The 26,422-nt window shown below is 63.9% G+C and overlaps 1 protein-coding gene across 6 annotated transcripts; it reads left to right on the top strand.

Moving 5' to 3' along the window:
* Positions 1-851: 851 nt before the first annotated feature.
* SNX8 (sorting nexin 8) lies at positions 852-26,412 on the top strand. 6 transcript variants are annotated; one of them, XM_036311960.1, is made up of 13 exons: positions 886-990; positions 6,567-6,801; positions 11,536-11,726; positions 13,616-13,733; positions 15,177-15,298; positions 15,614-15,694; positions 17,049-17,209; positions 17,789-17,921; positions 19,207-19,275; positions 20,562-20,708; positions 21,700-21,849; positions 23,228-23,382; positions 26,056-26,412. In XM_036311960.1, the coding sequence occupies exons 3-12, from the start codon at positions 11,586-11,588 to the stop codon at positions 23,336-23,338; spliced, it is 1,233 nt and encodes a 410-aa protein (XP_036167853.1). In that variant the 5' UTR covers positions 886-990; positions 6,567-6,801; positions 11,536-11,585; the 3' UTR covers positions 23,339-23,382; positions 26,056-26,412. The 6 variants fall into 6 exon arrangements, with proteins under 6 accessions (XP_036167851.1, XP_036167850.1, XP_036167855.1 ...); XM_036311958.1 differs by lacking the exon at positions 6,567-6,801 and having other exon boundaries at positions 852-990; positions 19,216-19,275; XM_036311957.1 differs by lacking the exon at positions 6,567-6,801 and having other exon boundaries at positions 852-990; positions 21,703-21,849.
* Positions 26,413-26,422: the final 10 nt, after the last annotated feature.

The raw sequence follows: 26,422 nt of genomic DNA, 5'->3' as shown, positions 1-26,422 counted from the left end.
TTTGCTCCCCTCCTTCCTTCATCCTGTCCCTCCAGGACCAGCTCAGGCTCCACCCCATCGGGGCTCCCTCACCCTCAGGGCCAGGGAACAGCCAGAGCCCTTCTTCCATTCCGGTCCCCTGTCCCTCTGTCCGTCCTCAACACCCAGAAGGCACCTGGTGCGTCTCCGTGGCCTGAGCACCCAGCACAGGTTGCCAGACCTTCAGGCGGCAGCCAGGAGACTGGCGTGAGCGGTGGGTGGAGAGTGAGCGCCTGAATGAGCGGGTGAGCGCATGAATGGATGAGGGTGAATGAGAGAGCAGGACGGAGTGCGCGTGGGTGGAGGAGCGAGCGAGGGCGCGACAGGTGCCCGCGTGGGTAGGCGAATAAGGAAATGGCGAGGGAGCTGGCAAGGGGCCGAGCGTGTGATGAGTGAGTGAGTGAGTGGGTGGGCGGGTGGGTGCTGAGTGGGGGCGGGCGGGAAGCAGCGCCGCGGAGAACCCGCGGGGAGGAGCGATGCTCGCAGGAGGGCGGGAGCGCGGGCCCTGAGCGCGCGCTGGTCCTGCCCAGAGCCGCGTGGCCGGGGCGGGGCCGAGGGGCCCAGGCGTGGGCGTGGCGAGGAGTGGTGTGGGCGGGGCCAGTCCGGGAGTTGGCGGGCGGAGGCGGGGAGTGGGCGTGGCGAAAGAGTGGCACGGGCGGGGCCAGCCTGAGAGCTGGCGAGGAGTGGGCGGGGCGAGGCAGGGGTGGGCGGGGCGAGGCAGGGAGCTGATGGGGGGAATGGGCGGGGCTAGCTGGGAGTGGGCGGGGCGAGGCCGGGAGCTGATGGGGGAATGGGCGGGGCTAGCTGGGAGTGGGCGGGGCGAGGCCGGGCCAGGCGCGGAGGCCGGGCGCGGAGGAAGTCACGTGGCGCGCCCTCACATGACTGGCGGTGCGATGGACCCGCTGCCCGCGGCGGCAGTCACGGCAGCGGCTGAGGTGGAGGCGGACGAAGAGGCAAATCTACCGGCGGCAGGTAAAGCGGTTGGGCGGGCTGGCGGCGTACCTGGGCCCGCGACCCCGGGGACCCCGCGGCCCTCGGCTCCCTTACCTCCCGGGCGCCCCGCCGGGTCGGTTCGCCCGCTCCCAGGGGCGCGCGTGGCTCCGGGCGCCCGGTCTGCGGTCGCGGGTCCTGGGGCCCGAGCACCGGTCCAGGTTGGCACCTCGCCGCGCACTCCTGCCCGAGTCTTCCCGCGTCTGTCCGGACCCCGGGGCAGCGCGTCTGCCCGCCCCACGCTTCTGCGGTGCCGCCCTGCCCGCGGCGTGGGCACCGCGCCTGGACCTGCGGGGCTCGGCCAGTACCCCGGTCGCTCGGGATGTGGGCGCTCTCCTCCGTAAACCGTCCCATTGCCCGTAAGTGCGCTTCGGAGTGGATGGGCGTGGACACCGAGAAGCATGCGGGTGGCGCGGCTCGCCCAGGCTGCCCTGTTTAATGCCCCCGCCCTCCCCTCACTGGAGGGACATGCCGGTGGGTGTCGGTGTGACTTGCTGTTTCTTCTTGGCAGAGGGCACACAGTTGGGGGACTCCGCCTGGGGGGCCTGACGAGCTGACCCTGAGTTCTGGAGGCTCTAGTGCAGCGGTTCTCAACCTGTGGGTCGCCACCCCTTTGGGGGTCGAACGACCCTTTCACAGGGGTCGCCTAAGACCATCGGAAAACACACATATAATTACATATTGTTTTTGTGATTAATCACTATGTTTAGTTAAGTTCAATCTGTAACAATGAAATTGGGGGTCACGGCAACATGAGGAACTGTATGAAAGGGTCGTGGCGTTAGGAAGGTTGAGAACCACTGCTCTAGTGTGTTCATTGGGGGAAAGGGAGGCTGAAGCTGCCGGGGTGTTGAGGGGGGCATTGCGCTGGGCTGGGCATTGCGCTGGGCTGGCCCAAGTGATGGGAAGCCCTGGGTGAGTCAGTCTGGACAGCAGCCCCCTCGCCCGGCCCCCTGGCCTTTCTCCTCGCTGGGAGCTCTGGGAGGGGAAGCATGTGATAGCCCCGCTGCCGGTTAGAACACTGTGTTCATGACGTCACACCTTTGGGCCCTGCGTGTGGTGGCGTCAGGGTGTCCTCTTGTGGGTGCAGGGACTGACTGCACTGGGTGCTTCATGCAGGGCTCACCCATGGCTGCCCTGACGGTGTCATTTACGGCCCGACCGCCCTCCTGTGACTTCCTGGGACTTCCCAGGCAGCTGGCCTGCCTTGAGGCCCATGGTTTCGTTAGGCGGCTCCCGGTGGGGACAGGGCAGCTTTCCCGCAGCAGGGAGAGTCTCAGAGGGGGTCCATGGACCGCGGACGTGGCCAGTCACTTCCTTCCATCCCACACCTTCGCCCGTCCTGTGAGGCAGGGGAAGTGGTGGGCAAACCTTTGCACACTCGGAAAACCAAGCCTAGAGGCAAGTGCCCGGGTGGGCACGGTTCAGGGGCATGTCGTGGGGGGGGGGGGCGAGGCGGGGGGCTGGAGTGTGAGAACCTCAGCCTTTGGGAGTCAACTTGGTCCAGGGATGATGTGCGTCTCGCACTTTAGGAGAGGTTGGGTTTCACTGTTGAGGAAGCGGGAGGTGTGGTTTACGGATACGCAGCGAATTTCTGCTTCTCCGGTGTGGTGTCCGCGGGGCCAGCACCATCGTCGGCGTTAACTGTGGGGACCGAGAGGTCTGCATCTCTGAAGCACCTTTGGGATTGTCAGAAAAACAAAATGACTTCGTTCCCTGTGGTTTTCAGCATTTCCTATCATACTGTAACTCTGACCTTTAACCTGTGAATGGTAAGTCCCTCCTAAGAATTTAACGTTGAAGTGTGAACTACATGCACAAACACATTTTCTTTTAAAGAAAGACCGTTACAGTTTAGGTGGAAGTCTCGGCCCCATGCAGTCCCCCTCTCTTTCCTGGAGGAGGCCGTCGCTGTCAGTTTGGGGGGCCCTGCCAGTCCTGTTGGTGTCCTTTTTATGTCTGTGGGCTCAGAAGACACACACCTCCCCGTCCGCGCCCGTGCCTCCCCAGGGGAGTGTATTAGTTTCCTGCGGCCGCGGTGACAGGTTACCGCACCGTCAGCGGCGTAAGCCACACGCATCGACCACCTCACAGTCTGGTGGTCGGTAGTGGAAAGTAGGTTTTCCTGGGCTAAACCCCAGTGCGGTCCAGCTGCGTTCCGCCTGGAGGCCCTGGGGGACCCGTTTCCCGGCCTTTTGCAGCTCCCGAGGCCTCGGCATGGCTTGTGGCCGGTGCCCTTTCCCCTGTGGCTGTGGCCACAGTGTTCCCATGTGTCATCTCTGGTTCTCCCTGTCCTGTCCCCTGTTCCATGTGACAGGGCCCCTGGGGTTACACTGGGCCCTTTACCATGTAACCTAACAGAGCCCCAGGTTCTGGGGGTGAGCATGGGGGTGTCTTAGGGTCCATTATTCTGCCAACTATTGAGATACACTAAGAGCGGATTGCAGGGTCCTAGGGTTTGCACACTTTTTCAAATACACGTATTTTTATTGATTTCAGAGAGGGAAAGGAGAGGGAGAGAGGTAGAAACATCAATGATGAGAGAGAATCATGGATCGGCTGCCTCCTGCATGCCCCTCACTGGGGATCGAGCCTGCAACCCGGGCATGTGCCCTGCCCAGGACTCGAACCATGACCTCCTGGTTCATAGGTCAATGCTCAACCACCGAGCCACGCCGGCTGGGTTGCACACTCATTGTTTTAGTGGATACTGACCAATTACCCGCTGGTTGGCCATGGCCAGTTTATACAGTATTAGCTGTGGATTAAACGCATCCTTTCCCACAAGCTCATCAACACGAAATCCTGTCTTTTAAACTCCCTTCAGACTTAGACAAGTGAAGAAAGTGTTTCATTTTTGTTTCGATTGGCGTCTCCTTGACTATCAATTAGTTCCTTGAAGTTTAGTTTCTTGTAGTAATTTCACCGTGGATGGTTCTGGACTGCCTGTTCCTATCTTTTGCCTGTTTTCTCACGGGAGTGCCTTTCTCTCTTGCTGGTTTGTGTAGCAGCTCTTCCTGTACTTGGACGTAGCCCTCTGTGAGTTTAGCTATTGAAGCAGCTGACTGACCGGAACGTTCTGTTCCCGGCTGGTGCGGGAGGAGCGCTTGTCCCGGGGCCTCTTGAAGCCGTAAACTCAGCGACTGTGACAGAGTGAGAATGGCAGAGAGGACGTGATGCGCGTGCTTGTCCCGTCCTATGGCACCACACGTGACAGAAACTTGCACGGGACACACCGCGCACCCGGCCCTGCTCTCCGCAACCCTGCGTGCCCCAGCCCGGTCTTGGGAACAGGCGCGTGGCTTCCATCCGCACTTGAGCAGCGCATCCCCGGGCATTCCGTTCATTCCACCAGGAAGCTCCCCAGCTGTGTGTCTTTGCAGAACCCCCGGCAGCCTCCTGGTGGCCTGTGGGGTACGGCCAGAGCTCTGCCGGTCACCCTTGCTGCCCGCCGCCGCCCGCCCTGCCTGCATGCCGGGCGATTTCCGTGCCCTCCACGCTGCCGCCCTCGCCCGCTCCTGCCTCATACATTTGTGGAGTCCACTGAGTTGCTCTGAAGACGTCCACACTGGCCTGTGATGAACTCGGACCTCACAGCTCTGCCCGCGCTCGGCGATCCCCTCCCTGCCTCCCACACGCTCCCACCCCGGCTCCTCCGGAAGGAGCTGGTTCCTCCCCCAGGCCCAGGCCTAGAGTACCTGCTGCACAGAAAGGGCTCGGATGTGTGAGCAGACTTGTGTCTTTGTCGTGGCCTTTTTTTAGGATGGTATCGCCTTTCAATGTGGTGGTTCTGTGGATGTTCTTTAAGTTCGTGTCGTGATCTTTACACGCTGCCTCTCTCTCTCACTCACACACTCTCACACACACACACACACACACACACACACGATTTGCAAGGTAAAACGTGTCCATTCGGAGAAAGAGGAAGTAGCGGAAGCACGATTATGTAGAACAGATTTTGCAGAGTTTGTGGTTAGCAAGAAAGAGATGTGCTCGGGCGGGGGAATTCTGTTTGGGCATTCATCTTCCCTTCCTGAGAAAACGCCTCCCAGGAGAGCTGCTTGCCGCGTGCCCGCCGGGGGCAGAGGCGGGACCTGCTTCGGCCGCCCGTGGTGAGAGGCTCGGAACGCAGGTGGGGCCGACCCCGGGCGTGTGGTGATCACGCGCCCTCGGAGGCGCTGTAGTGTTTGGGGCCTTCGCATGAGTTAGTGCGACATCCCAGCCAGACTCGGGCCGGCGTTCCTTGTGGAAATGCCAGGGCTAAGGTCCGTTTGTCGGTTTCACAGCAGACGCCGCTGGGGAGAGCCCGAGGCCCTGGCACAGTCGGCGGCTCGCCAGCAGCACGGCCTGGCCCCGGCGTGGACAAGCCTAGGGTTTTATTGATCTCAGATGGAAGGGAGGGAGAGAGAGAGAAACATCAGCGGTGAGAGAGAATCACGGACCGGCTGCCTCCTGCACGCCCCACGGTGGGGACCACGCCCACAACCCGGGCCTGTGCCCTGACGGGAATCGAACCGTGACCTCCCGGTTCATGGGTTGACGCTCAACCATGGAGCCCCGCGGGCTGGGCATGAAGATAGTTTTGTGGGAAGTTCGGACTCCCTGTTTCACTCTCCAGTTAGCAGTGGAGGGGCGTTTAGAGGGGGAGAGGGTGTATTGTCTCGCATCCCTCCTGGCAGAGTCCTGCATTAGTCAGCAGGGGTCCCGCCCCGCCTGGGGTCTGTCTGCACGGCTGGCCCCCAGGGCACCGGTGCGTCCAGCTGCTTCCGGGGCCCCGGCGTCTGTGTGGCAGCAGGAGGGGTGTCTGGGAGCCTCACCTGCTGCTCGGAGCAGAGGCATGGGCGGTGGCGGTGGCGGAGGGTCAGGTGGCTCCTGCCCGAGCACTTCCTTGGGACGCAATTGCACCTCCGACTCCGGAGAAATTCCGGCTGCGCTGCGGTGGTCGGCCGTCCCCGAGCTGGCCACTCACTGCCGGTGCCGTGCACGAGGGCGGAGCCACGCTGCGTCTCAGCTCGCGGGAATCCAGGAGGGTCAGTGTGACAGGATGTGCCCCGCGCCTCTGCCTCCTGGGGCCGCCGTGACGTGGGAGTCTCGCGGACGTCCCTGCGGAAGTCAAGGTTGAGCTGTGTCGTGGGGTGTGGACACGCTTCTCCGAGGTGGACTGTGATGGGCGGGCTCCTCGGGAGGAGAGGCCCGTGGAGGGAGAGCTTTGCAGAGAACGGTGGCAGCGTGGCCGTGCCGGTAGCCACGCCTTCTAGACACCTGTGTGGGACCTGTGTGCAGAGCACTGCTCCTCCAGCGGTCCTGTGGCTGGAGCAGTCCTGTCACCCTTATGTTACCGATGGGGAAACCGAGGCATGCAGCAGGCCCATCCCTTGCCCGGGACCGCCAGCTGGTAAAGGTGGAGCTGGGGTCCAGCCCGGGCATCAGGCTGCAGTTAGGACGGGGTCGATGTCCGCTCCTGGCGCAGTCCACCCTTAGCATCCGCTGTGCCTCCCTTAGCATCCGCTGACCCCACTCCCGGCGGACTGCCCCCCGCCCGGTGGCTTCCCTTACAGATGGTGGGCGCCCCGTCTCACGGACACCCAGGGCCCTGGGAGGCGCCGTTCTTCTCGGGAAGGGAGAGCGTGTGAACAGTGACACGGGACAGGAGAGACACGTGACCCTGCGTGGCTGCGGGAGGCACTTGGCGGAAGAGCCGTTGCAGCAGAGTTTGGGGGTCAGCCCTGCTCCGCGCCCGCAGACAGTGCGCAGGGCAGCCGGGAGCCGGGACCTGCCCGCGCTGGCGTCCAGGTGAGTCCGTGCTCAGCCCGTTCCCTCGTCGGTGCTGGCAGGGCTCCGCTTCCCAAAGGGAGTCAGGAGCTCTGGGCACATCCCAGGGGAGAGGCGAGCCTTCTCCTTTTTCTTTTTAAATATGTTTCGTTGATTTTTTTTTTTTTTTTGAGAGAGGAAGGGAGGAGGATGGAGAGAGAGAAACATCGATTGGCTGCCTCCCACACTGGGGATGGAGCCCGAAACCCGGGCCTGGGCCCTGATCGGGAATCAAACCAGCCACCTCCTGGTTCATGGGTCAACGCTCAACCACTGAGCCACTCGGGCCGGGCAAGGAGCCTTCTTTGCACAGAGAGCGAGGCTCCAGATCAGCACAGGTGCTGTAGCGGGAAACGCTGACGACACGGGGGTCTCACTGGACGTCTGCCCGGTTCCCAGTCTGCCCACGCCGGCTCCCCAGGCGATGCTTTCCGGTTGGTGCACTGCATTCCGGGTGTGGACTTGGCGGGCGGCTGGAAGGCAGGGGTCCCATCCTCCCTCTGGGGTCCCTGCGTGTGTCAGCGAATGGTGGGTAAATGGGCTCTGTGGAGTGACTGGGGCTCGGGCAGGAGCCTGGATGTGGTTGGAGCCGGGGTCCGCATGAGCACTGCCTGGGATCCACACGGTCCCGTCGGGGGATTTGGAATATTTCCATTTCATGTCTGAAGGTTCTAGAAAACCTGAGCCACTTTCAGACTGAACAGCCAGACCCAGGATGAGGTTTAAGAACGAAAACCAAAAACGGTTGAACTTAGAGACAAGGAATTTTTTTTGTTTTGAACTTTGAACTCCTATAGTGTAAGTTATTCCAAGATCCCCCAAATTAGCCAAAGTAGTCTCCCCCTAAACTTTGCAGAAAGTCACTGCCTCTCCAGCTAACGATGCAGGGAGAGCCCGGGAACCCTCGCTCCAGGCCCCACTGCCGGCTCCCTGCGCTCCAGGTGGGTCAGGGATCACCTGGCAGGTGACAGTGTCGGCTTTGACTTAGTTTTCTGACGTCTGAAGCAACAGACCAGGGATTTTTCCCCCCCCTTTGTGGTCTGGGCCCTTGCCTCTCCCTCAGGGAGGAACAGCCACTCTCAACTTGAAAATGTATATGTGTGTGTATGCATGAGTGTGCGAGTGTGCATGAGTGTGTGTGCATGTATGTGAGTGTGCATGAGTGTGTGCGTAAGTGTGTGAGTGTGCATGAGTGCGTGTGTGTGTCTGTGTGGTCACCCGTGTCACAGGTCCCAGGATGACCAATCCACCGTCTCTGTGACCAGTGGGACTCTGGTTCATGTCTGTGAAATGGGGTCACAGTAGCTCCTGGGAGTGCTGCAGGGGTGGGGGTGGGGAACGTCTGGCCCGTGGGCTGTGTACGGCCCGAGAAATCCTTTGGTCCAGCCCTGCCAAGGCACCCGCAGGCGGACTTGAGACTCAGCCAGCCTGGAGCTTTTTCATAGCAACATACATCTTTACGAAGTGAAGCGTATGAAGCGAGTGACGTTACAAATACCCGAATGGCCGTTGGCAGAGGAAAGGCCCTGCCCTGCTTAGAGGATGCTGGCTGAGGCCCCGGGAAGGTTCCGGGCGCCAAGGTGCTTGGTCGGCAGTGGCTCCGGCGTCAGCGGCGTTTGGCGCTGCACTCCGTTCTCCCGGTGACCGGCGGAGCCCGTGGTGAGAGCATGGAGGGCTCACCGGCCTGGAAACACTTCGCTGACCCAGTGCTGTTTGCACTGTGTCGGGGGCTGAAGTTCTCAGCTGACACCCAGGGAAGGCCCGAGGGACCGTGAGCGGTGGTTTATCCGCACCGTGTTTCGGGTAAACACACCGTGTGGGGAGATGGGAAAGCTTTTTCTCGTCTCTGAAATGTAACTGGACTTAGAAGGATATTGGAAGCGAGGCCCGCTGGAAGCAACGCTGCTCGCCCCACCGTTTGCGTGGCTCGCTGGGCGGCTTGCTGTTGCCGGAAAAGTGGAGAGGAACGTGGTCGTGCAGACACGCTGGGTGTTGGAAGCGCGTCCGCCGCGGCCCAGGCGCGGCGGACACAGACGGCGGCCCGAGTCCCAGCAAACGGTAACGTTAGCACAGTGAGTGGTCACAAGGAAGTAAGTCAGCGGCAAGGTGAGGCCATAGGAAGCTTCTGTTAATTGAGCCCGGGGTTAACGGTAGTGCAAGGACTGGCGGTGGCGGTGACTTTTCAGGGAGAGCCGCCTGCAGGAGGGAGGGCTGCTTCCCGCTGTGCTTCCCGCTGTGCGGCGCCAGGGTGTCTTGACCCCCCCCCCCAATCTGCTGAGCCCTCGATTCTGAGGCCGAGGCCGCGATAAGGACGAGGAAGCTTCTGCTTCCACTTCCTGAGAACAGTGTGTCGTGTCAATTGAGAACAACAGAGTCGCTTGGAGACGTTTTAATCAGAGGAGGAACCGGTCTCGTGAGCCTGGAGGGACGTTGGTTCACGTGAACGGAGGACAGTGCTGGCCCCTTCGTGTTGTCCCCGTGGGGCGTCGTCTGGGTTAGAGAATGCTGGCTGAATGGTGGGGCCGTCGTGCGTCACCGTCACCCCCACTGGGAGTGAGTGCCAGTGGCAGCTGCCGGAGCGCCCGCTCCGTTAGGTTTGGGACATCGGATCCCCTCCCTCGGCTCGCCCTGTGGCAGCGACTCAGCTGTGCCCGACCAGCAGCCTCACTGGGGAACTTGTTAGAATTTCGGATTCTTGCCCGGCCGTCGTGGCTCAGGGTTGAGCGTCGACCTATTTAAGAACCAGGAGGTCAGGGTTCGATTCCCGGTCAGGGCTCCTGCCCTGGTTGCTGGCTCGATCCCCAGTGTGGGGCGTGCAGGGGGCAGCCGGTCCATGATTCTCTCTCATCTTTGATGTTTCTCTCCCTCTCCCTCTCCCTTCCCCTCTGACATCAATTTAAAAAAAAAAGGGGGCAGGACCTTCCTCCCTGCTGCCTGTGGCGCCAGGCGACCCTTCCTCACACAGAGGGGCTCTGCCAGCGGGGAGTGCCCAGGGAGGGCCTGGCCACGAGTTAGGGGACCCCGGTGCTCAGTGCCGCCCCTCCACGTGGGGCAGGGCTGCCTGTGAGTGGCCGGCCTGTGCCCGCTGGGCAGAACGGCCACTCCCCCCCTCCCCCGCCCCCCGCCTGTGACCTCTGCCCCGTCAGCATTTGCTGAGTGAGGTTGGCTTTGGCTTTGGCTTAGAGGGCATGCGTGCCGGCACAGCTCACTGGGCAGACCTGCGTGTTTCCTGGCCCTTTGGACTCTGATGAGCAGGCCTCAGATGTCACTGCTGACGGGCCTGGAGCCGGACTGTGCGGTGCAGACCCGGCGGGGACTGCCGCGGGTCCGATGAGGGCTGGCAGCTGTGTGCACCAACGTCTCACCATGAGGTCTGTGGATGGCCGCCTTGGCGGAGCAGGACTGCACACACTCACACACTCACATGTACACACTCACACATGCATACACGTACACACACTCACAGACATATACATGCTCACACACACACTCATATACATAGCCACACCCCACATGCACACATGTATGCACATTTGTACGCACAGACTTATGCATGCTTATATACACATGCATTCATAAACATACACACTCAACACATACATGCACACCCCAAATGCACACTCAGATACATGCACACACTCCTCCACACACATGCCTACACATGTGCGCATGTGGACACACGTTTTAACAAGTTGCACACTCCTCTGCTGCGACGCGGGGTGCTTGGTAGGAGGCCGCAGCACAGGCGTGAAGAGGGAGACGCAGGTGCAGCTGGGAGGCCAGGCCCCCGCCGCGGGCTGCTCAGTCTCGGAGGGACGCTGCCCCGAGGCTGCCCCGGGACTCAGGCCTCAGAGCTCTCGCTGCTGCGTGTCTGTGGTTTCCACGGGCCCTGGGGCTCCCCAGGAATGGCGAGGCCGGGCTCCTTTTCTCTCTGAAGCTGCGGTGGTGAAAGGCGGCCGCGTTTTACCTCCTCACACGCCGAGCAGCTCGCAGCTGGCAGTGAGGCGGCATCGGCTCTGCCGCGTCCGGCCGAGGCTGTGAGGGGTCAGCCACAGCAGGCGCCGGCCGCTCCGTGGGGAACTGGGAGAAGAAAGACCCTCACTTTGCTGTCCTTCCTGGAAAAGACCTTCCCTGCGGCCCTGGACTTAGACCGTCACGGAAAGGACTCTTCTCTCTGGGACTCTGTACGGGAACCGGGCTGCCTGCGTGATGTCCTGCGTGCCTTTGCCGGGTCGCGGGCTGCCCGCTGTGGTGGGGCGTGCGCTCTCCTTGGCGAGGAGCGGACGTTGGGGCTTGGTTCTCTGATTTGCAGGCTCGGGGACCGAGCCCTACGCACACACGGGGTCTTACATGTGAATGAGTTTCACGGGGAAGGGGGTGCGTGTGGTAGAAACGGACGCGCAGACAAGCATGCGGCCGGCTCTTGTTGGAGCCTCTGGCGCACCACCGTCCGTCACCTCCCTTCCTCCCACGTTGAAACGGGACCGGGAATGTGGGTGTGTGTGCTGGTCTGCGTGCAGGCGGGCCCTGGAGCAGGGCCTGGCCTGAGTGCCACTCGCGCGTGAATGACGGGTGTGACCCAGGTGGGCGTGGGGTTTGCGGGTGCCTGGCCCGGGGCTCTGTGCTGGGCTCCCTGACCGTGCGGGGACCGAGAGCCGGCGGGAGCCCCGCTTTCTGAGCGGCCGGTCCTACTGAGCGCCGCCTTCTCTCCTGCAGGCCTGCCCACGCCCCCGGCCAGCGAGCGCAGGGACCCGGACCCCAGGCGGATGCAGGTGCCGCCGGGCAACCCGCTGCTGCTCTCGCACACGCTGCAGGAGCTGCTGGCCCGCGACTCCGTGCAGGTGGAGCTCATCCCCGAGAAGAAGGGCCTCTTCCTCAAGCATGTGGAGTACGAGGTGTCCAGCCAGGTAACCCGCGGGCGGGGCGGGGCGGGCGGCCGGGCCGGACCTCGGGGACAGACCCAGGGGATGGCAGGGCCTTGCCGGGGGCGAGTCCCTGCGTCTTTTTTTTTTTTTTTTTTTTTGGTGAGTCCTCACCTGAGGATACTCTCTCCATTGCTTTTCAGAGAGAGGAAGGGAGGGAGGGGAGAGGGGAAGAGAGAGAGACCTTGATGTGAGAGAGAGACATTGACTGGTTACCCCCCACACACACCCGGACCGGGGGCGGGGAGTGAATTATCACCCAGGTACGTGCCCTTCACTGGGCATTGAATTTGCGACTCTTCGGTGCAGGGGCCGGCGCTCTAACCACAGAGCCGCCGGCAGGGCCGGCCCGCTGTCTGCTTGTGGCCTAGCCCCCCTAGCCCCCGTGCCCCGGGCAGCCTCATCGGCAGGATCCCAAGTAGCGTGGACACCCCCAACTTCCTGTTTCTTCCCATACACATAGTCAGTGCTTTTTACAGACACTCTCATGGGGGTGGTTTTAGGCCACAGCAAAGTGAAGCAGAAGGTACGGACTCTCCCACGGCCTGGCCCCCATGCACGGCCTCCTTGGCCACGTCCCCCCTGCGTGGGGCACTGGCTCCCCTCGGCGAGCGGCACCGACCTGCCCCGTCACCTGCCGTGGCCCACGGGCCCCTCGGGGTTGACGTGCTGTGGGTTTGGGCAAATGCATATGACGTGTCCCATGACCGTGTCGTGTCCTGCAGGGCAGTTTCACTGCCTGGTGTCTGGGGCTCCACCTGCTCACCCCTCTCCTCGTCCCGTAACCCCTGGCAACCACTGACCGTCCCTGCCCTCACAGTTTTGCCTTTTCCAGAGCGTCACAGACTCGGAATCACTCGGCGTGTAGCCCCCTCAGACCGGTTTTTCCACTGAGTAATGTTATTAGCGATCAGTGTAGCATGTTGCACTTTATTTTCATTTATTTTATTTTTTTATTGATTTCAGAGAGGAAGGGAGAGAGAGAGAAACATCAATGAGAGAGAATCATTGATCAGTTGCCTCCTGCACGCCCTCTACTGGGGATCGAGCCCACAACCTGGGCATGTGCCCTCGACTGGAGTCAACCTGGGACCCTTCAGTCCACAGGCCGACGCTCTATCCAGTGAGCCACACCGACTAGGGGCATGTTGAGCTTTAGGCACAGCTGCGCACACACGGTTCTCCTGCGAGCTCTGGTTATGCTGGACCCAGGCTGGGCTTCCCTGGTGACGAGGACGCTGTCCTCTGCAGCCGGCAGCCTCCCCAGCGCTGGGCCCACAGGTCCACAGCCCGCTGTGCACCCCATTTCAGTCCACGTTCCGTGTCTGGTCTGACGCTGGGGGGCGGAGCTGCTGTCTCAGCGTTATTTGCAGGTGTGTGTTGAGGACACCCCCCAGTGAACTAACGAATGCACTGTTCACCCTGGCTGGTGTGGCTCAGTGGGTACAGTGTTGGCCTGCGGACTGAAAGGTCCCGGGTTCGATTCTGGTCAAGGGCACGTACCTCAGTTGCAGCTCCCGGCCCTGACCTGGGGTGTGCAGGAGGCAACCAATCGATGTGTCTCTCTCACATCGTTGTTTCTCTCCGTCTCTCCCTTTCCTTTCCGCTCTCTAAAAATCAATGGAAAGATATCCTTGGGTGAGGATTAAAACAAAGGAATGCGCTGTTCTCTCTCGGATCCAGGTGATGTGGTTCCGTGACATCGGACTGCGCAGTGTGTAGCGGCTGCGTTACCAGACAAGGGAGTGGGGTCTGCCTTCGGTGGAGGCCGTGGTGGGGTGGTGGGCACACGAGGGAGGGAGGTGTCACTTCCGTGGGTCCTGCTGGGAGGTGGACCTGCTGGTGCCACGGCTGAGGCGGACCTGGCCTTGCAGCGCTTCCGGGCCTCCGTGTACAGACGGTACAACGACTTCGTGGTCTTCCACGCGCTGCTGCTGCAGAAGTTCCCCTACCGCATGGTGCCTGCCCTGCCGCCCAAGAGGATGCTGGGAGGTACAGCTGGGCCTGCGGGGGGAGAGGGGGTGTCAGGAGGGGGCTGCCCCGGGTGCTGGGCCCACCCTCCGCTCTGGGCCGTCTTCCCTGGCACAGTGCTTGCCCCTCGGTAATCCGTTCACGGGCCGGGCAGCCGAGTGGGACGGCACCGGTACCCGTGGCCTCCGCGGGCCTCTGCTCGGTGACTGACGGAGGCCCGCTGTGCCCGGGAAGGAGCGGACCGCCAGCTGCTTCCCGGCCGCGGCCAGCACGTCTGTCTGGGAGCCCCTGTGGGAGGCCCGAGCGGCCTGCTCTGCCTGCTCCCGGGAGTGAGTGGGTGGTTGCTCAGGGAGCGGGGAGTGCAGGGGCCTCCAATCTGACCTGCCTCTGAGAGGAGGTAAAAAGGCCGTCGGCGTTGCTGCCCCTGCACTTCCCTGGGGCCAGGCCCAGGCCCCTGTCCTGCCTGGCCTGTTTCTGCGGGTGCGGGTGCGGGTGCGGGTGCGGGGACGGCGGCTGCCTCCTGTCCTGTCTTGGTGACCTCGGTCCCACGGCCTGTCCCCGACCCGGAATGCACTGGAGAGGGCGCACGCCCAGGGCCGGCTGCTGAGATTCTCAAGTACGACGTCCCTGAATGGGAAACTAGGTTGAGATTTGATAGTTTGATAGTTTCCAGTTTCCCCTCCTGGCTGCCGGCTGTCCCCCTCCTGGCCGCCGGCTGTCCCCCTCCTGGCCGCCGGCTGTCCCCCTCCTGGCCTCCGGCTGTCCCCCTCCTGGCCGCCGGCTGTCCCCCTCCTGGCCGCTGGCTGTCCCAGGTCTAGAGAAGGGACTTTCCCGCCCGTGGGAGCCCGCAGGACACTCGCTCACAGGGCCTGCGGGGCCGAGTCCCGGGAGAGGGTGCTTGCTGAGACCCAGGCGCCAGGGTTGGCGGGTCGGTGAGTGGGGTGGAGTCTCGAGCCTGGAGCGGCAGGCACAGCCCAGGTGCATCGGGGACAGCCCGGCCTCTGCGCCGGGCTCCTGCTTCCCCAGGGGCGCCACAGTAACTCGGCAATGACCTTTTAGGCGGCTCCTCCTTAGGGCCAGACGAAGTGCCTCAAGGTACGCGCGCGGGCGGCTTTGCTTTCTGAGGGAAGCATTGGGCCCGGTGAGGCCTGCTGATCGGCTCCCTCCAGGGGGAGCGGCAGTGAGGTGAAGGGAGCGCTGGCGAATGGTGTGTGGCACGCCCTTCCCTGCCGGAGGTGACGGCGTCTGCCATGTGCAGACGCGGGGTCGGAAGAACGGGCTCCCGGCTTCCCTCGGCCGCCGACCACGCGTTTGTGGGGTGCGTGAGGGGCTCTGCTCCTCCTCCCGCAGCCTCCGTGGCGTGCCCGCCGCCCCCCCCCCCCCCCCCGGGGCTGCTGTGTGGAGAGTGCAGGGTCCCCGCCCGAGGGGGCGCCCAGACCCGGTGTGACCGAGCTCTGCCTGCAGCGGACAGGGAGTTCATCGAGGCGCGGAGGAGGGCCCTGAAGCGCTTCATCAACCTGGTGGCCCGGCACCCCCCCTTCTCGGAGGACGAGGTCCTCAGGCTGTTCCTGTGCTTCAGCGGCCCCGTGAGTACCCGCCCCGGGCCGAGGGCCTGCTGCCCGCTTGCCCTGTGCCCGGGTTTCCTGCCCTGAGATGGGGCAGCGGGGGGGGGGGGTGTTGGAGGCTCCTCCATCGTGACTTGGGGCTGGGCTGCTCTCTGTGCAGGTGGGACCTGGGCTGGAGAACAGTGGGGAGCGCAGGCTGGAGGTGGCCGGAGAGTGCGGGTCGCGTGTTCAGGCGGACGGGGAGCGCCTCCCTCGGGCGGGCTGAGCCCTGCTTGGACGACCGGTCTCGGACTGTCGGCGGCCGTGGCGGTCAGCGGCCTCTCTCTCCTTTCGCAGGACGTGCAGAGCAAGTTGAAGGAGTCGGCTCAGTGCGTGGGCGACGAGTTCCTGAACTGTAAGCTGGCGACTCGGGCCAAGGTACCGTCTGTTGGGGTCCGGCTCCCAGTGGCCAGGCAGCCCTGCCACATGGAGGGGTGCAGGGGGCAGAGACCCGCCATGCCATCGCGTTGCCCCGGCTTCGTGGCCGGGGCCACACCCACACCCACCGTGCAGGAGGGGCCAGGCCGCAGGGGCCACCTCGAGCTCAGACGTCTGAGCTGTGCGCCGGACACCAGGCTCGTCGTGACTCAGGTGGACACGAGCTCGCTGGCCAGCCTTTTGGATTTCTGGGGCTCGGTCTTCACCTGGTTTACGTTAACGTCAGTTCATCCGGTCTTTCCCGAAGGGTTAAGGCAGCTGTTGGCAGCTCTTTTCCTGCTTCCGCTGCTTCTCCACGTGAGCACGCCCTTGGCCTTCCTTCACGCCCTGAGCCCCTGCTTCCTGAGGGTGATGCCGTCAGCGTCAGGCTGGTGGGACGTGGCTGCGAGGCCTCCTCCCCTGACGGCCCGTCCCATTCTCCTCTCTCCACTGCAAGTCGCAGGCTGTGCCCAGGGTTTCTGCAGGCCTCTGGTTTCATCAGCTTCAGGGGACGCTGGAGTCGTAGCCTCGCTGGTCGTTCAGCTGTGTGTGCCTTGTGTGCCGTGTGCTATATACTGTGTGCGCCATGTGTGCCGTGTTTACTGTGTGTGCCATGTGCCGTGTGCGCCATGTGTGCCACGTGTACTGGTGTGTGCTGTGTGCACCGTGTGTGCCGTGTTTACTGTGTGTGCCATGTGCTGTGTGTGCCATGGGTGCTGTGTGCGACATGTGTGCCACGCATACTGGTGTGTGCTGTGTGGACTGTGTGTGCCGTGTTTACTGTGTGTGTCATGTGTGCTGTGTATGCCGTGTGCCGTGTGTGCCATGTGTGCCGTGTTTACTGTGTGTGCCATGTGCTGTGTGCACCATGTGTGCCGTGTGCTGTGTGCTGTGTGCGCCATGTGTACTGGTGTGTGCTGTGTGCCGTGTTTACTGTGTGTGCCGTGTGTGCCGTGTATGCCATGTGTGCTGTGTGTGCCATGTGCTGTGTGCCATGTGTGCCGTGTGTGCCGTGTTTACTGTGTGTGCCATGTGTGCTGTGTATGCCATGTGCTGTGTGCCATGTGTGCCGTGTGTGCCGTGTTTACTGTGTGTGCCGTGTGTGCCGTGTGTGCAGTATTTACTGTGTGTGCCACATGTGCTGTGTGCGCCATGTGTGCGGCGATGTTTGTTTTCTCTTACCCACGCTGGGGTGCAGGACCCCGGCTGGTCCCCACGGGACCTGGATTTGGGAGCCCGTGTCCTCTGGGTCTCCTGTGCTGAGAGCGTCCACGTGTGGTGGTTCATGGTCACAGCCCCCCTCTCCTCCCGCCAGGACTTCCTCCCCGCCGACATCCAGACGCAGTTCGCGGTCAGCCGGGAGCTGATCCGGAGTGTCTACAACAGCTTCTACAAGCTCCGCGACCGGGCCGAGCGGATGGCGGCCAGGGCCATCGACAACGCTGCTGACCTCCTCATCTTCGGGAGGGAACTGAGGCAGGTGGCCCGGAGGCTCACGGGCCCGAGGTGGGAGGGGCCTTAGGCTTTGGTGCTGGGCTTATGCATTTCCCATCATCACCCTGTTCTGACCTGTCCCGCTCCTGCAGGGAGGGGAGGGGTGCACATGGGCTCACCCCTAGAAGGAGAGGTGGAGAGTTTAGGCAGAAGCCTCGATTCCCACACATGGCGCTTGCCGGCTCCTCGTAGGCCATTTCCCTGCTGTCAGGGTTAGACCTCCGATTGGTTTGAGCTTGGGAAGGTCATGGCGGCTGTGGCTGCCCCCCCCCCCCCCCCAGCCCCGTCCCCAGGAGAGGCCTTCCCCGGACTCCGCCCTCCACAGAGGACTGGCTCCCAGGCCCGCCCTGCACCCGCAGAGGCCTCGGGAGGAGTGGGAGAGCGGTTCTGGGCTGAGGCCCTTCCTCCCCGTAGTCCCCAGGTGTCCCGTGGCCGCTGAGCAGCGAGGGTCCGGTCAGGAGATGTGCGGGGACCCCGTGACGTGTTGGGCGGAGGCCGGTGTCAGCTTGGACTGCCGGCAGCTTCCGGGCCCTGAGTGTCTCCTGTTGCGTTTTCCTTCAGCGCTTTAGGGTCCGACACGACCCCGCTCCCCTCCTGGGCCGCTCTGAACAGTAGCACATGGGGGTCCCTGAAGCAGGCGCTGAAAGGCCTGTCCGTGGAGTTCGCTGTGCTCGCAGACAAGGCCGCACAGCAGGTGAGTGATGGGCGCCCGCCGCACCCGCTCCAGAGCGCCGGGCCGTGGCCACACGGCTCCCTCTTCCCAGGGAGCCTCGGGGCTTGGGGGCCCCTGGAACCCCGGTGCAGGATGCAAGTCCCTCTCTGGATCAGTTTTAGCGTCTTTTCTGATTCAGCCTCGGGGCTGTTCCCGCCTAGAGAGGGCGGAGGTCGGCCCTGACGTGGAGCGAGGAGCGGGCCCTCCGGCTCTAGGCCCCTCCGGCTCCAGGCCCTTCCGGCTCCAGGCTCTGCTCTGAGCTCACGGACGAAGGGTGTCATTTCCCACAGCTTCGCTGACCTTGGTGGTTTTCACGTTGATGTGAAATTAGTTCTAACACGAAACCGGATCAGACCACCGCCCATCAGGACTTTCTCCGACTCAGCTACGGCCCTTTTCACGCTCGCTGAGCGCAGAGGCATCTGGGGCTGGTGGTCGCAACTGTAAGAATGGATCCTGGTTGTTCTCCCCAGACCGGCCGGGAGGCCTAGGGAACCGCCCAGCCTGTGGGTGCGTTGTGGACAGGGTGTGTGCCTTTGGTAACGGCGCGGGTGCGGTGTGCGGGGTTGCGTGCGGCCTGGGGCCAGCAGGGGCCTGTTGGCAGATGACACGGCCAGGAGGGAGCCCCGAGTGCCCTGCTCCGTTCGGGCTCCTCTCCCGGTCAGGAGGGGCCGGGCTCTGGTCCCTGGGTACTTTCCTGGAACCTCACTTATTAGTACGTGGCTGTGGGTGTGGGCTGCAGTGGCCTGGAACCCCTAAGGCCAGGCATGCGGGGGACCTGAGGGACTCCGGGCCCCCCAGTTGGTGCCCAGCCTGGCAGGAGCCCCAGGCTCCCAGGCCACTGCTCGTATCCCCATCAGACTTGCCCTCCTCACCTCTCCCCGCTGTGGGCTTTGGGGTGAGCTTTCCATGGTCGGCCACACAAGCTCTCGATGTTGTAGTGGGACCCTGTTTCCCCGAGCCCATGTTCCACCTGGGGAGCTGCTGGGAGGGTGTCGCGGCGCCCGGCTCTCCTGGTGTGCGTGGGCGATGTGGGCTTTGGAGCGCGGGAGGGACACGCAGTGCTGGACGGTGAGCACATGTGGGCGGGGGCGGGGTGAGGCTGTGTTCTCATCCAACTGCTGGATCCATGGCTTCTCTGCCTTGTGCTGGGCCTGCCTGTGGGGGGCTGGGTCCGGGGAAGGGCCTGCAGGGCAGGTCCCAGGGGCAGGTCTGGGGCAGGTCCCAGGCCCTGTGCTGGGCGCCAGGTAACCAGCCTGTTTCCCAGGGCAAACAGGAGGAGGACGCCGTGGTGGAGAAGCTGAACCTCTTCCTGGACCTGCTCCAGTCGTACAAGGTGAGTCTCAGCTGCGCCTGCGTGTTCACGCATGCATGTGTATGTCTCTGCGTGAGTGTGTGCATATGTATGTCTGTGTTTGAATGTGTGCATGTCTGTGTCTCTGTGTGAGTGTGTGCATGTGCATGTGTTTGTGTGTATGTATGTATGTCTCTGTGCATGTGCACATCTGTGTTTGTGTGTGTATATGTGTGTATGTCTCTGAGTGTGTGCATGTGTATGTGTTCATGTGCATGTATGTATGTCTCTGTGTGCATGTGCATGTCCGTGTTCACGTGTGTATATGTGTGTATGTCTCTGTGTGAGTGTGTGCATGTCTGTTTGCACGTGTATATGTGTCTCTGTGAGTGCGTGCATGTCTCTGTGTGAGTGCATGCGTGTTTACGTGTATGTCTGTGTGTGTGCCTGTTTGAATGCATGTGTGTTTGTGTGTATGTCTGTGTCTGTGTATATGTCTCCATGTGAGTGTGTATGCATGTGTGGATGAATGCGTGTGTGTTCACGTCTCTGTGTGTGTGAGTGCATGCATGTGAGTGTGTGCACGTGTGCCTGTGGGGATGGCCTGGCCCTGTGAGCAGGCGAGGGCTTCCCTGTGCAGAGGAGCTCGCCTGTGGGGGGGGAGGGGCGCCGGGCCCAGGGTGCCGCCCCAGCCCCGCGGGGCGGTTCTGTCTGGGGTGGGTGAGGCGCCCGGGGTGCTGGCCTCAGCCCCGTGGGGCGGTTCTGCCTGTGGGGGGGTGGGCGCCCGAGGTGCTGGCCTCAGCCCTGTGGGGCGGTTCTGCCTGTGGGGCTTCCTGACGGGACGTCTAACCTGTGAAGCCCAGAGCCCTTTGTGCTGAGCTCAGGAGCTGCCAGCGCTGTGGGAATGTTCCAGAAGGGCCTGCTCCACCGAGAGGCTGGTGGCAGGTGGCCTTGGGAGCCCCAGCCCAGTGACCGTGTGGCTGGTCCCCCAGACTTCTGCTGGGAGGTGGGTGCGCCCTGGGTGAGGCTGTGCACCTCCTTGCTGCCGGCGGGACGGGCAGCGTGCCAGTCCGGCCCAGACGCCCACCCCTGCGCTGTCCACGCGGTGTTTCACGTGGTGGTTTGTGGTCCCCCCGGGCCCACCCGAGCTGCTCTGCCAGGAACGCCTTCAGGAGCGAGTGAGCGGGTGCTGAGCTGTTGGCAGGAGGAGGTCATTCCCGGGGAGTCCTCACGCAGGACGGTCACGCACCGACGGGTCCGAGCCGCACGCCCCCCGTCCTCCCCGTGGGGCCCTCCTGTGGGGTGGCTCCAGCTCTCGCTCCCCCCAGGACCTGTGTGAGCGGCACGAGAAGGGCGTGCTGCACAAGCACCAGCGGGCCCTGCACAAGTACAGCCTCATGAAGCGGCAGATGAGCGCCGCCGTGCACAGCCACGAGCCCGAGTCCGTGGAGCAGCTGGAGTCGCGCATCGTGGAGGTGCTCGGGCATGGGGGCATCGTGGGGGGCATCATGGAGGTGCTCGGGCATGGGGGCATCGTGGGGGGCATCGTGGAGGTGCTCTGGCATGGGGGCATCGTGGGGGGCATCATGGAGGTGCTCTGGCATGGGGGCATCGTGGGGGGCATCGTGGAGGTGCCCGGGCATGGGGGCATCGTGGGGGGCATCGTGGAGGTGCCCGGGCATGGGGGCATCGTGGGGGGCATCGTGGAGGTGCTCTGGCATGGGGGCATCGTGGGGGGCATCGTGGAGGTGCCCGGGTGTGGGGGCATCGTGGGGGGCATCGTGGAGGTGCTCGGGCATGGGGGCATCGTGGGGGGCATCGTGGAGGTGCTCGGGCATGGGGGCATCGTGGGGGGCATCGTGGAGGTGCTCGGGCATGGGGGCATCGTGGGGGGCATCGTGGAGGTGCTCGGGCATGGGGGCATCGTGGGGGGCATCGTGGAGGTGCTCGGGCATGGGGGCATCGTGGGGGGCATCGTGGAGGTGCTCGGGCATGGGGGCATCGTGGGGGGCATCGTGGAGGTGCTCTGGCATGGGGGCATCGTGGGGGGCATCGTGGAGGTGCACGGGTGTGGGGGCATCGTGGGGGGCATCATGGAGGTGCACGGGTGTGGGGGCATCGTGGGGGGCATCATGGAGGTGCTCGGGCATGGGGGCTTCGTGGGGGGCATCGTGGAGGTGCTCGGGCATGGGGGCTTCGTGGGGGGCATCGTGGAGGTGCTAGGGCATGGGGGCATCGTGGGGGGCATCGTGGAGGTGCTCTGCACAGGAATGGGGGTGGGGAGGCGGAAGGAGAGGCCTGGACCTGCCTCCGCTGGACCCAGAGCCACACTAGGGGTCTCCGTGGTGGCTGTGGGCACCTCCAACGCCTGGCTGGGCCGGGCGGGAGTTGCAGGGGGAGGCCCGGGGAGGCAGTGCGTTGGCGGACCGCCCGCCAGGCCGGAGCAAGGAGGCTCTTTGTCTGCAGCAGGAGAACGCCATCCAGACGATGGAGCTGCGGAACCACTTCTCGCTGTTCTGCCTGCACCAGGAGACGCAGCTGGTGCACGCCTACCTGCCCCTCACCTCCCATATCCTCGGGGCCTTCGTCAGCTCCCAGATCCAGGGCCACAAGGAGGTGGGCTCCCCGCGCCGCCGGCTCGGCCAGCTGGCCCTGCCGTTTCTTAGGAACGTTAGTGGGAGAGCAGGGCCTGGACGCGGGTGAGGCCGTCCTGACTTGGGGGGGGGGGGGGAGCAGAGCAAGACAGGAACAGTCCTACCTCCTGGACTCCAGGAGCCGCAAGAGCAGATCCCAGAACTGAGAGGCGGGTGTGAGGGGAGGAGGGGCCCCGAGTGGGCCTCCCAGCGCTCGGCCATCCCCAGGTGGGGCTCCTGAGCCGGTGGGAGACGTGGTGCCCTGGGACGTGGACGCTGCGGCCACACCTGCTGGTTCCACTGACCTAGGGCAGCGGTTCTCAACCTGTGGGTCGTGACCTCTTTGGAGGTTGAACGACCCTTTCACAGGGGTCGCCTAAGACCATCGGAAAACACATCTATAATTACGTATTGTTTTTGTGGTTAATCACTATGCTTTAATTATATTCAATTTGTAACAATGAAAATACATCCTGCATATCAGATATTTACATGACGATTCATAACAGTAGCAACATTACAGTTATGAAGTAGCAACGAAAATGATTGTATGGTTGGGGGTCACCACAACATGAGGAACTGTATGAAAGGGTCACGGCATTAGGAAGGTTGAGAACCACTGCCTTAGGAGCTGGTCCCATGCAGCCCCCCAGCCCTGCTTCTGTCCTGGGGTCCTTGCACGCTCCTTGTTAGCCCTGGGGGCGCAGTCTCCTAAGCGGGTGCATCTGCCGGGCCACCCCCGGCTCCTTGGCTCGGTGCGGGGTCTGAGGCTCGGGATTGCTGAGGCCCTGACCCAGATCCCAGGCCTGCACGGAGCGCTCGTGGCTTGGTGGCCAGTACCTCCGTGGCACGGATTTCCTGCCTGAACAAGGGCATGAGACACAGCGGCGGGCACTCGGGGCTGGGCTACACGCAGCCACCTGGCCTGTGGCCGTGCTGGGCGCAGCTGGACTCGGCGTCCCTGCCCCAGCCTGGGCGCTGTGGGGCTCGGCGGGCTGGCTGCAGGCCCTCTTCTTACATCTCGTCTGCTTGTGTGGTGCCTGGAGGAGGCTGTGCCGGTGTCAGCTGTTCGAGAGAGCGCCGGAGGTGACAGGGTGTTTCCTAAAACCCCGTGGCCAGCAGACCTGTGCCCCTCAGTCCTGTGTGCAGGGGACAGGGACTGGCCACCCGGCACCTCTGGTTTCGGGCCACCCCTCGTTTGGGCTTTGTCTGTGGAGGAATGGGGGTGACGCAGGGAGTGGAGAGGGCAGCCCGGTGGTGGCATGTCCCCCCTCGCCGACACCTGGCGGGCTGTCCTGGGTGTCCTGTGAAGAGCTGTGCGCTGGGCGGTGCCACCGGCTGACCCTGTGCCCTCCCTGCAGATGAGTAAGGTGTGGAACGACCTGAAGCCCAAGCTGCACTGCCTGTTCTCGGGACCCGCCAGCGCCCTGACCCCGCCTCGGTCCCCGCGGGACGGCCTGTCTCCGCACTAGTGCCGAGAGGACCCGGCGCCCCCACTAAAACGTCTTTCCAAACGGTGTGTCCCTGTTTAATTCCGTCCAGATGGCAGCTGTTCCCCGTCCCCCAGCTGCCATCGCCCGCAGACGAGCTGCCCGGAGCTGGTGGGGCCGGGACCCAGGTGCCGTGGCTCCCCCCTCCCCTCGTGGGAGCAGGGCCGGGACAGACCCCGGGTCTGAGTGTCCGCTGAAGCGGAGGCAGGCGGGGTCTGCTGGGTTGTCACGTGTACATGGGCCCCGGCCCCGGCACTGGCCTGTTAGTCTGGGGGTGAGAAGAGTTAAGATGCCCTGGAGTGGTTTTCTCCCGACACCAGAGGGCAGGGTGGCAAGGATATTCTCCCAGCTGATGGTGCCTGGGTGTGTGCAGGGACCCCGCGTTCAGGGACAGTGGGGTGATGGGCTGCATCAGCTGAGCAGGGAGGAGGCTGACACCCCACAGAGGGCAGGCCGGCCTTGCAGCCCGCACGCCATGTGGTCAGCCGGCAGCCCGGGGCGGGTGGCCGTGCGAGAGCGTTTGAGCTGCAGCACCCGGGTCACTGGGTGCAAACTGTTTCCGGAGGACAAGCCCCGGCGCGGGGCCTGGCCTGGGATTGGCCTGCAGGCAGTGTCCTGGTCCCCCCTGCACACGCACACGCACACGCACACGCACAAGCTGTCACTGATGCTGTGCTGGGGCTGGGGGCGGAAGGCCGGTGCTGTCTGCTCGGTGCCAGGAGCTGCCCTGTCCTTTTTGGGGGTTGATGCCCCTTTTTTGGTGCTTGGGGTGGAGGAGCGAGGAGGGTGGCCGGGGGGTGCTGTTCTGGCGGCGGTGGCCCAGGGGCCTCTTGCTGTGGTTAACCCTTCAAACTACCTTACTTCTCTGGGGACTAGAACCCTCCTCCCAGCCTCTCTTGCCCTGGTCACCCAGCCACCTTTCCCAGGGCCCGGGGATGGTGCCCCCAGCCCTCTCCCAGGGCCCGGGATGGTGTCACCCAGCCACCTCTCCCAGGGCCCGGGATGGTGTCACCCAGCCACCTCTCCCAGGGCCCGGGATGGTGTCACCCAGCCACCTCTCCCAGGGCCCGGGATGGTGCCCCCAGCCCTCTCCCAGGGCCCGGGATGGTGTCACCCAGCCACCTCTCCCAGGGCCCGGGATGGTGCCCCCAGCCCTCTCCCAGGGCCCGGGATGGTGTCACCCAGCCACCTCTCCCAGGGCCCGGGATGGTATCACCCAGCCACCTCTCCCAGGGCCCGGGATGGTGTCACCCAGCCACCTCTCCCAGGGCCCGGGATGGTGTCACCCAGCCACCTCTCCCAGGGCCCGGGATGGTGTCACCCAGCCACCTCTCCCAGGGCCCGGGATGGTGCCCCCAGCCCTCTCCCAGGGCCCGGGATGGTGTCACCCAGCCACCTCTCCCAGGGCCCGGGATGGTATCACCCAGCCACCTCTCCCAGGGCCCGGGATGGTGCCCCCAGCCCTCTCCCAGGGCCCGGGATGGTGTCACCCAGCCACCTCTCCCAGGGCCCGGGATGGTATCACCCAGCCACCTCTCCCAGGGCCCGGGATGGTGTCACCCAGCCACCTCTCCCAGGGCCCGGGATGGTGTCACCCAGCCACCTCTCCCAGGGCCCGGGATGGTGTCACCCAGCCACCTCTCCCAGGGCCCGGGATGGTGTCACCCAGCCACCTCTCCCAGGGCCCGGGATGGTGTCACCCAGCCACCTCTCCCAGGGCCCGGGATGGTGTCACCCAGCCACCTCTCCCAGGGCCCGGGATGGTGCCCCCAGCCCTCTCCCAGGGCCCGGGATGGTGTCACCCAGCCACCTCTCCCAGGGCCCGGGATGGTATCACCCAGCCACCTCTCCCAGGGCCCGGGATGGTGTCACCCAGCCACCTCTCCCAGGGCCCGGGATGGTGTCACCCAGCCACCTCTCCCAGGGCCCGGGATGGTGTCACCCAGCCACCTCTCCCAGGGCCCGGGATGGTGCCCCCAGCCCTCTCCCAGGGCCCGGGATGGTGTCACCCAGCCACCTCTCCCAGGGCCCGGGATGGTATCACCCAGCCACCTCTCCCAGGGCCCGGGATGGTGTCACCCAGCCACCTCTCCCAGGGCCCGGGATGGTGTCACCCAGCCACCTCTCCCAGGGCCCGGGATGGTGTCACCCAGCCACCTCTCCCAGGGCCCGGGATGGTGTCACCCAGCCACCTCTCCCAGGGCCCGGGATGGTGTCACCCAGCCCTCTCCCAGGGCCCGGGATGGTGCCCCCCGCCCTCTCCCAGGGCCCGGGATGGTGTCACCCAGCCACCTCTCCCAGGGCCCGGGATGGTGTCCCCCAGCCACCTCTCCCAGGGCCCGGGATGGTGTCACCCAGCCACCTCTCCCAGGGCCCGGGATGGTGTCACCCAGCCACCTCTCCCAGGGCCCGGGATGGTGTCACCCAGCCACCTCTCCCAGGGCCCGGGATGGTGTCACCCAGCCCTCTCCCAGGGCCCGGGATGGTGTCACCCAGCCACCTCTCCCAGGGCCCGGGATGGTGTCCGGCAGCTCTGGGGTGGGAGTGGTGCTTCGTGCCGAGTCCATCTGAACAGGAGCAGACAGGACCCCGCGGGGCAGGCGCTGGAGGCAGCTCTGGCTGCACCACAGGATTGTGGGATCGTGGGGAGCCTGCCTTCCAGGGCGCCTGCCTGACTCGGGGTCTCTTGTCTGATGTAGCCCCTCTTCCTCGTGGCGTGCGGGACCGACCGGAGGGGAGGCTCTGAGGACCGCGGCTGTAGAGGGGCTGCCCACGCCGGGCTGTCCTGGCTCGTGCCACTCCCTCCCTTGCGCCCAGCAGTAACCAGACACTCGCCACCATTGGCCCAAGATGCAGAGCCCGAAGCCTGCGGGACTCGCTGACGCTGAGGGTGGGTCTGCAGCCGGGCCCTTCCTGCGAGTCAGCCCGGTGAGGGAAGCACTTTACGCCCCGAATCCGTGACTGCCACAGCAAACTGGAGTTGTTTACAAACGGTCCACAGTCCCAGGTTTTCGCCAAGAAACTAACATGAACTGTTATTAAACATATTTATAAAAGTTGGGTGAG

Source organism: Myotis myotis, unplaced genomic scaffold (assembly GCF_014108235.1).
Source record: "Myotis myotis isolate mMyoMyo1 unplaced genomic scaffold, mMyoMyo1.p scaffold_m19_p_6, whole genome shotgun sequence".
In the NCBI taxonomy this organism is placed as follows: domain Eukaryota; kingdom Metazoa; phylum Chordata; class Mammalia; order Chiroptera; family Vespertilionidae; genus Myotis; species Myotis myotis.
The sequence above is the reverse complement of the archived record's forward strand: the minus strand, read 5'-3'. Positions and strand labels throughout refer to the sequence as shown.

Bases quoted from the DNA above. Each gene is read 5' to 3' on its own strand.
- SNX8 (XM_036311956.1), top strand. From the start codon at position 897: ATGACTGGCGGTGCGATGGACCCGCTGCCCGCGGCGGCAGTCACGGCA. The intron at 991-11,535 runs GTAAAGCGGTTG...TCTCTCCTGCAG, and splicing joins GGCAAATCTACCGGCGGCAG to GCCTGCCCACGCCCCCGGCC. The intron at 15,299-15,613 runs GTGAGTACCCGC...CTCCTTTCGCAG, and splicing joins TCCTGTGCTTCAGCGGCCCC to GACGTGCAGAGCAAGTTGAA.